General features: G+C 31.4%; 1 protein-coding gene across 1 annotated transcript; it reads left to right on the top strand.

The window, feature by feature from the left end:
- Nucleotides 1-2,732: 2,732 nt before the first annotated feature.
- resilin lies at nucleotides 2,733-8,894 on the top strand. Its single transcript, XM_065513379.1, has 4 exons — nucleotides 2,733-3,758; nucleotides 5,281-5,415; nucleotides 8,136-8,490; nucleotides 8,632-8,894. Exons 1-4 carry the CDS (start codon nucleotides 2,733-2,735, stop codon nucleotides 8,892-8,894), a joined length of 1,779 nt encoding a protein of 592 aa, XP_065369451.1.
- Nucleotides 8,895-9,158: the final 264 nt, after the last annotated feature.

The raw sequence follows: 9,158 nt of genomic DNA, 5'->3' as shown, positions 1-9,158 counted from the left end.
TGCTTCGGCAACACCACCTAGTAAGATACATTTGGTGGACCGAAATTTGTCACGAGCCCAAATATCAGTCATTTAACCAACGATCTTCTACCCTCTTTGTGTTTTAAACCACAGCCACTACATGTTCACCGAAGTGACCTCACCATCGATCCAACAGGACAAGTCTTGGAGCCAATGGATCCCCGTAGTACTAGATAAAGAACTCTGGTCAGCTGCGACTTTCTTACCAGGAATGAGGTCCGTGCACATCGGAGCCCCGGTGTCGTTCCATATTTTCCCTTGGGGCATAACATCAAGATGTCCAAACATGCCCTAAGGGGGAAGGACTAATTGCAGTGGGGTGGATAAAGTTGAGTCCACTGGTTTACTAAACAACTGCCATTAGACGACGAAACGCGAGTGTTCAGGAGAATCCGAGGAAGTCGATTTCGCGTCGCTCACCAGAACCCTACGAATTTTGTGTCGTGATTTGGGCCTGGACCCGTACAAAATTCAACTGACCCAGCAGATGAAGGTAAACGACAACGAAGTGTGTTCGCTGAATAGGCGTAAACTGAACCTAATTTTCATTAAAAAAATCATCTTCAGCAATGAGATCCATTTCTGAAACAAAATTGTCGAATTTGGGACGATGCCAATCTACACGATATCCGAAAAAGTCACTGATGTCGATTTCGGTCCATATTTCTTTGAGAACTACGTTGGATATGTTACCACCGTCAACGGTGAGCGTTATAGGTCGATGATTATCAACTTCTTTTCACCTGAATTGAATGATATGGACATCATTGACATGTGATTTCAATAGGATGGCGCTACTCATGCCAGTTTGGACATTCTGCACGAGCGATTTGAGTGAGGGCATGGTCGTCTCACGTAAAGGTGATGTGAACAGGTCTCCGAGTTAGACTTTTTCTTGTGGGGTGTTCTTACTTCGTCACAAACTATAGCAGCCCTCAAAGCCAACATAATCCATACAATCGGTCAAATTCGGTCCGATTTACTCGACAGAGTAATGGAAATTGGTCATTTCGTATAGGCGCCACCCAGCCAAACGGTGGCGGGCATTTGCACAATGTTATATTCCATACATAATGCCATGGAAAGGCCTTTCAAATAATTTGTTTTATTTAAATTTAAAGATAAGAAACCTTTTTTTATCAAGATACTGGGAACTACTCTTAATTCGATCGAGTATTAATTGGGCGAATGACTTAAAAATGCGGGATTTTTTAAAATTTTAAGCTTTTATTTGGAAACATTTATACAATATAAATTTATTCAAAGTATTGGCCATTGTTAGCAATGATCTATTCCCATCTTTCTGGCAACATATGGATTCCTAGCCAAAAGAACATCTCATCTTTTGAGGCCAAGAACGAATCATTCCAATTTCGAATACTCCGTTCTGAAGTGAAGAGTATCCCAGAGAGAGCAAATAGTAGTCGGATAATGGAATATTACGGTTTCATGTCTGACCGCATATTCTGGGCGTTTTTCGGCAAATTCAGCTCATAATAGATAGGAGCCTTTTGCTCCCACCAAATACAGAGCATTGCCATGGATATTTGATTTTATTATCGATTCGGATGGTTGGCCGGGCTTCACATACGTTCTCTTACACTTCGGGTTATCGTAATGGATCCATTTTTCTTCGCAAGTGATGATTTTCTTTTATAGCGTTCAAACATCATTTCAGACAAGCAAAATCGTATTTCAAGATCTCTCGGCTTCAATTCGTATTGTACTAAATTTCTCTGCATTTTGCTGATTCGGATGATTTGGATCGTAAACTAATATTGCTGGAAAGAACAACATTTGGACGATTTAAACCTTAATGAAGTAATCTTTCCTATGTTTTTATTAAGAACTCCTGGTCTATTTAATGATTTCATCACTTAAAACCTCTGTTTTCGCTGGCTGACTGGCTGCTATAGATAGTTGGCGGTTTCTTAAGACATAGAGTTTAACATGTGGCACGAGTGATTGTATATTGTCTGTGTCTAACTAATCTAAGGTGACGTAGTTGTCAAAGACATGACTTTTTTCCATACTTCTAACTCCAAGCCGTTGCATCTTTTTTTTTGTTTGTTTCTCGTTTGCAGTTTCGGCTGAACTGAAGAGCAATTCAAAAATTCATAATTTTGTTTCTAAGATCCTCTCGCTGACTCGTATTATATTAAACAGTTATAGGGATGGGACGGACAAACTGTAAGAGTTTTAGCTAGTGAGTTAGGCAGGCAGACAGTCAGTCGGTGAGCTAGCTAAACTATCTGCTAGTTAGATTTTTTTTCTTGGTTGTATATGTGTTACATTTTATGTTGTATGAATGAATGAATGGATGCATTGAGATAGATTGTTTGGATGGATGGATAGATAGATGTAATTCAAAGTATTTGCGCTACCAAAACCGATTCATATAAATATTTGAAAATTTTTGTTTAAAACATCAGTTTCAATTTAGATTTTCATTACAACGGTTTATGGAACAAGAACTAATATTTTGAGCAGTAAACGATATATTTTGCTTTTAAACATATTTAACGTATTTAAGTTTTTTTTGTTTAAAAAAAAACTTTAAAACGAGCTTAAGAACAGGATCATAAAATTGAATCCTGTATCTTATTGTAGCCCACCAAATTAAAGTTGAAAACAAAAGTGAATTTTTCTAAATATTTAGAAAAGGAAATAACGGAAAAGAATTTAAATTTCAAATAGAATTCAAATAAAAAATGTTGAAATTAGTGTGTTTGTGTTTAGTGCTAGCAACGGTAGTGGCCAGACCCGAGCCACCCGTTAACTCATATTTACCTCCCTCCGATAGCTATGGAGCACCAGGCAGTGGTGGCGGTGGTTCTGGTAGCAGTGGTTCACCTTTGGCGCCCTCAGATTCTTATGGAGCGCCTGGTTTGGGTGGTGGTTCACCCTCCTCGTCATATGGTGCTCCTGGTGTAGGTGGTGGTGCGGGCGGCGGTAATGGTGGAGGTTCGGGTGGTGGTAGACCTTCTTCTACATATGGCGCTCCTGGGGCAAATGGCAATGGTGGTTCTGGAGGCAGACCTTCTTCTTCATATGGAGCTCCTGGTTTTGGCAATGGCGGCGGTAGCGGAGGCGGCGGTGGTGGTGGCTCTGGAGGCAGACCTTCTTCTTCGTATGGTGCTCCTGGTGCTAATGGCAATGGTGGTGGCTCTGGAGGCAGACCCTCTTCTACTTATGGAGCTCCCGGTGCTGGTGGCTCTAATGGCAATGGCGGTGGCTCTGGAGGCAGACCATCTTCCACCTATGGTGCTCCCGGTGCTGGTGGTTCTAATGGCAATGGCGGTGGCTCTGGAGGCAGACCCTCTTCCACCTATGGTGCTCCCGGTGCTGGTGGTTCTAATGGCAACGGTAATGGTGGCAGCAGACCTTCTTCTACTTACGGCGCTCCTAATGGCAATGGTGGCGGTGCTGGTAAACCTTCTTCGACCTATGGAGCTCCTGGTTCAGGTTCGGGTTCTGGCTCTGGTTCTGGTCGTCCTTCTGATAGTTATGGTCCTCCCGCTTCAGGTTCAGCTGGCCGTAATGGTGGCGGACGCGGTGGTCAACCCAACCAAGACTATTTACCTCCCAATCAAGGCAATGGCAATGGTGGTGCTCGCAGCGGCGGTAATGGTGGCAGTGATGGTTATGATTACAGTCAAAATGGTAATGGCGGTCGCGGTGGTGGCAGTGGAGGAAGTGGTGGAAATGGTGGCTACAATGGCGATGATGGAAGCAATGTGAGTAAAAATTTATAAAAACAAAAGGAGTTTTCTTAGGGAATTTAAAAAAAAAAAGTTTAAAGATTTAAAATTTTAAAAAATCTAAAATTTTAAAAATATTAAAATTCGAAAATTTTAAATTTTTAAAAAATCAAAAATATTAAAATTTTTAAAAAATCAAAAATATTAAAATTTTTAAAAAATCAAAAATATTAAAATTTTGAAAAATATTTAAAAAATCGAAACATTTTAAAATTTTTAAAAAATTTGAAATAATAAAATTTTTAAAAAATTTGAAATAATAAAATTTTGAAAAAATTTGAAATATTAAAAAAATTAAAATTTTAAAAAAACCAAAATTTTGAAAAAATTTAAATTATGGAAACTTAAAAAAAAAACATTAAAGGCCTGTTTCATGATGTCGATAGAAAAACGATTCGAACAAATTTATATGAAAACTATTCGAAAGAATTCTAAAAACTGGGTGCTTTTCATACAATTTTTTTCGACTTATTTTTCTTTCGACATCGTGGAACAGACAGTAAAATTTCGAAAAAGAAAATTTTGAAAAAATCAAAAATATTAAAATTTTTAGAAAATCAAAAATATTAAAATAATGAAAAATATTAAAATTTTGAAAAAATATTAAATCAAATTTTAAGGAATTGGAATTTTTTAAAAAAATTTTGAAAGTTTTTAAATTTTCAAAATTCTGATTTTTTTTCCAAAAATACTAAAATTTTGAAAAAATCAAAAATATTAAAATTTTTAGAAAATCAAAAATATTAAAATTTTGAAAAAATGAAAAATATTAAAATTTTGAAAAAATATTAAATCAAATTTTAAGGAATTGGAATTTTTAAAAAAAAATTAATTTTCAATTCTTACAAATTTTAAAAATTTAAATTTTTAATAAAAATTTTTAAAGTTTTTAAATTTTCAAAATTCTGATTTTTTTTCCAAAAATTCAAATCGTAATTTTAAACTAAAAAAATCATTAAAATTTATTAAAAAAATCAAGTTATTGAAAATCTTTTTCAAATAAGTTTCTATAGAATTTAAGATTTACATAATTTTGAAATTTTTTTTGGAAAAATTAAACTTATAAAACCTAACTTTTTCAAACTAAAGCTTTAAAGCTTAACCAGCTTACTTAACTTACAAAAAGTTTTAACCCCAAAAAAGAACAACAAAAAACCAAATTAACCTTTAAACTTAAAACAGGATTTAGGGCAAAAAAACAAAACCTACTTGCTTTACAAATATCGCCAGTTTAAGGTATAAAATCCGCACCACACGCAGCACTTTTTAAATAAGATTTCCCATGAAATCTTTTTTCAATCACTTACACACAAAATTTAAAAAAAATAATCACCTTTTCACCACAATCACCACTTGGGCTCTTGAACAAAACAAACAAACTAAAGCTTTTTACCAAAAAAAAATTAATAAAACGCTTTCAAAAATTAATTGTAATTGCTTTATAGTTGTTGTTAACTTTATTTTATCTATTTGGAATTTTGAACGTTTTTCTTAATAGGAACCTGCTAAATACGAATTTAGCTATCAAGTGGATGATGCACCAAGTGGTTTGTCGTTTGGTCATTCTGAAATGCGTGATGGTGATTTTACCACTGGACAATATAATGTTTTATTACCCGATGGCAGAAAGCAAGTAAGAACACACTGAGAAATAACTTAAATTTGGAATCTTCTTTTTTATATATAGAATTTTGTTTTGAACAACATTGATTTGATAGTTTTAAAAAAAAGTTATGTTGTCCTAGGAAAAATGGGGTAATTTGTTGGAAAACTAATTTGTATATCACTTTTATATACAATTTGGTTGGCTCTGCAGTTATTCTGTAATCTTAACAAAAGCTAAATTTTCAAACGAAATTTTATGGTATCAAAGAGACTTTGAGTTACCTCAACAGATATCTAGCATTTTATACTCTTTCTTCATTACCACTAACTCAGAGTAATATCGTATCAAATGTTAGTTGTCTTTACAGAAATTTGGTTAGGGAACCTAATCCCTGCTTACTCAACCCTAGGGGTCAAATACAAACCTGAAAGATTTGATTTAATCTAAAGTAAAATTGTTTCTCTACTTTAAAAAAATAACTCAATTGTGTCCACGAATAACACCCAAATTTACACAATTATCTGGTGTGGCTCCATATCCCCCCAGGGGATATATTTCCTAGGAAATGAGAATAAATGAGTCGAATCTTAGGGTCCAGTAAAAGCTATTCCTATTCGTTATTTAAAAATTATTCGATTAGTTTCAACGATTAATCGAATAAAAATTTTAAGTAATTATCGATTAATCGAAAAATTTATTTGGAATATCCAAAATCTTTGTTCATTCATATAAATATAATTATTTTTAAAAAAATTTTAATTTTTTTAAATTATTCGAATAATTTCAACGATTAATTGGATAAATGTTATAGAAAATTCAAAAAAAAACAATATTTATTATTATTGAATCAAACTGTGTTAAAAAATATTTAAAAATTTTACAAATTTTAAAAATTATTCGATTAATTTCAACGATTAATCGAATAAAAAATTTAAAGTAAATCATCGATTAATCGAAAAATTTATTTAAAATATCCGAAAGTCTTTGTTCATTCACATAAATATAACATTTTTTAAATAATTTCCAAATTTTTAAAATTATTCGAATAATTTCAACGATTAATTGGACAAATTTTATAGGAAAATTCAATAGAAAAAACACTTATTATTAAATCAAACTGTGTAAAAAGGTATTTAAATTTTAAAAATTATTCGATTAACTTCAACGATTAATCGAATAAAAATTTAAAATAAATTATCGATTAATCGAAAAATTTATTTCGAATAGCCAAAAATCTTTGTTTATTCATATAAATCTATTTTTTTTTTAAATAATTTCCAAATCTTTAAAATTATTCGAATAATTTCAACGATTAATAGGACAAATGTTAAAAGAAAATTCTATAGAAATAACATTTATTATTATTAAAATTCTATAGAAAAAAACATTTATTATTATTAAATTAAACTGTGTTAAAAAATATTTAAAAATATTACAAATTTTAAAAATTAATCGATTAATTTCAACGATTAATCGAATAAAAATTTAAAATAAATTATCGATTAATCGAAAAATTTATTTCGAATAGCCAAAAATCTTTGTTTATTCATATAAATATAAATATTTTTAGAAAATTAAAATTTTTTTTTTAAATTATTCGAATAATTTCAACGATTAATTGGATAAATGTTATTGGAAAATTCAAAAGAAAAAAAATTTATTATAATTAAATCAAACGGTGTTAAAAAATATTTAAAAATGTTACAAATTTTAAAAATTATTCGATTAATTTCAACGATTAATCGAATAAAAATTTAAAGTAAATTATCGATTAATCGCAAAATTTATTTCAAATAGCAAAAAATATTTTTTATTCATATAAATCTATAATAATTTCCAAATCTTTAAAATTATTCGATTAATTTCAACGATTAATTGGATAAATGTTATAGGAAAATTCAAAAGAAAATAATATTTATTATTATTATTTCAAACTGTGTTAAAAAATATTTAAAAATGCTACAAATTTTAAAAATTATTCGGTTACATCAACGATTAATCGAATAAAAATTTAAAATAAATTATCGATTAATCGAAAAATTTATTTCGAATAGCCAAAAATCTTTGTTTATTTATATAAATATAAATATTTTTAGAAAATTAAAAATTTTTTTTTAAATTATTCGAATAATTTCAACGATTAATTGGATAAATGTTATAGGAAAGTTCAATAAAAAAAACATTAATTGTTTTAAATTAAATTGTGTAAAAAAATATTTAAAAATTTTACAAATTTTAAAAAGTATTCGATTAATTTCAACGATTAATCGAATAAAAATTTAAAGAAAATTATCGATTAATGGAAAAATTTATTTCAAATAGCCAAAAATCTTTGTTCATTCATATAAATATAATTTTTTTATTAATTTCCAAATCTTTAAAATTATTCGAATAAGTTCAACGATTAATTGGACAAATTTTATAGGAAAATTCAATAGAAAACTACATTTATTATTATTAAATCAAACTGTGTAAAAAACTATTTAAAAATTTTACAAATTTTAAAAATTATTCGATTAATTTATTTAGAATAGCCAAAAATCTTTGTTTATTCATATAAATATAAATATTTTTAAAAAATTTTAATTTTTTTTTAAATTATTCGAATAATTTAAACGAAAATTTAAAGTAAATTATCGATTAATGGAATTTTTTTTTAAAAAATAGCCAAAAATGTTTGTTCATTCATGAAAATGAAAAGAATATTTCTTGAAAAATATCTTCAAACATTTTATTCTTCTCTTTAGATTGTTGAATATGAAGCTGATCAAGAAGGTTATCGTCCCCAGGTGCGTTATGAAGGTGATGCCAATGAAGGAGGACAGGGCGGTGGTGCCGGAGGTGCTGGTGGTGCTGATGGTTATGATTATCAACAAAATGGAGGCGGTAGTGGTAGCGGCAGCGGTTCAGGCGGCGGTGGTGGCTATAGCTCTGGTCAAGATTTGGGTGCCAATGGTTATTCAAGTGGTCGTCCTAATGGTGGCGGTAATGGCGGTGGTAATGGAGGCGGTAATGGTTATTCCAATGGCAATGGTCGCAATGGAGGTGGCAGTCAAAGTTTGGGTTCCAATGGTTATAGCGGTGGTAGACCCGGAGGTCAAAGTTTAGGTTCAAATGGTTACAGCAATGGCAAACCTAGTGGCCAGGATTTAGGCTCAAATGGTTATTCTAGTGGTGCTCCCAATGGCGGTAATGGTAATGGCAATGGTTATAGCAATGGCCAGGGTGGTGGACGTAATGGAGGAGGCAGTGGCGGCAATGGCGGTGGTCAATATAACAATGGTCAGGGTTATTCTAGTGGCCGTCCTAATGGCAATGGTAACGGTGGTCGTAATGGCGGTAATGGCAATGGCGGTCGCAATGGCAATGGAGGTGGTGGACGCGGTAATGGTGGCAGCGGCGGTAATGGTGGTGCCAATGGCTATAATTACGAACAACAAGGCTCTAATGGCTTTGGAGCAGGTGGACAAAATGGCGATAATGATGGCAGTGGCTACCGTTATTAAATTACAATTTACTAAGCCCTTGAACTCAACTGATAACTGATAAATGATGACGACTTTTCAGGCGATTTAATGTTAAATAACTCAAAGGAACTTACTAGGAATTGTTTAGTTTTTACATACATAATACATTTTCTCTCAAATTAAGGCTATTTTCTAGACTATTTTCTATAATCTAGTTTATTTTTTACATCTAAATAATTTTAAGATTTTTTTTTTTTAATTTTTATAAACCAGATGTGGCATATTTAAACAACAAAATCTCTA

This window comes from Calliphora vicina, chromosome 5 (assembly GCF_958450345.1).
Source record: "Calliphora vicina chromosome 5, idCalVici1.1, whole genome shotgun sequence".
In the NCBI taxonomy this organism is placed as follows: Eukaryota; Metazoa; Arthropoda; class Insecta; order Diptera; family Calliphoridae; genus Calliphora; species Calliphora vicina.
The sequence above is the reverse complement of the archived record's forward strand: the minus strand, read 5'-3'. Positions and strand labels throughout refer to the sequence as shown.

Bases quoted from the DNA above. Each gene is read 5' to 3' on its own strand.
- resilin (XM_065513379.1), top strand. From the start codon at position 2,733: ATGTTGAAATTAGTGTGTTTGTGTTTAGTGCTAGCAACGGTAGTGGCC. The intron at 5,416-8,135 runs GTAAGAACACAC...TCTTCTCTTTAG, and splicing joins TACCCGATGGCAGAAAGCAA to ATTGTTGAATATGAAGCTGA. The intron at 8,491-8,631 runs GTTTAGGTTCAA...GACGTAATGGAG, and splicing joins TGGTAGACCCGGAGGTCAAA to GAGGCAGTGGCGGCAATGGC.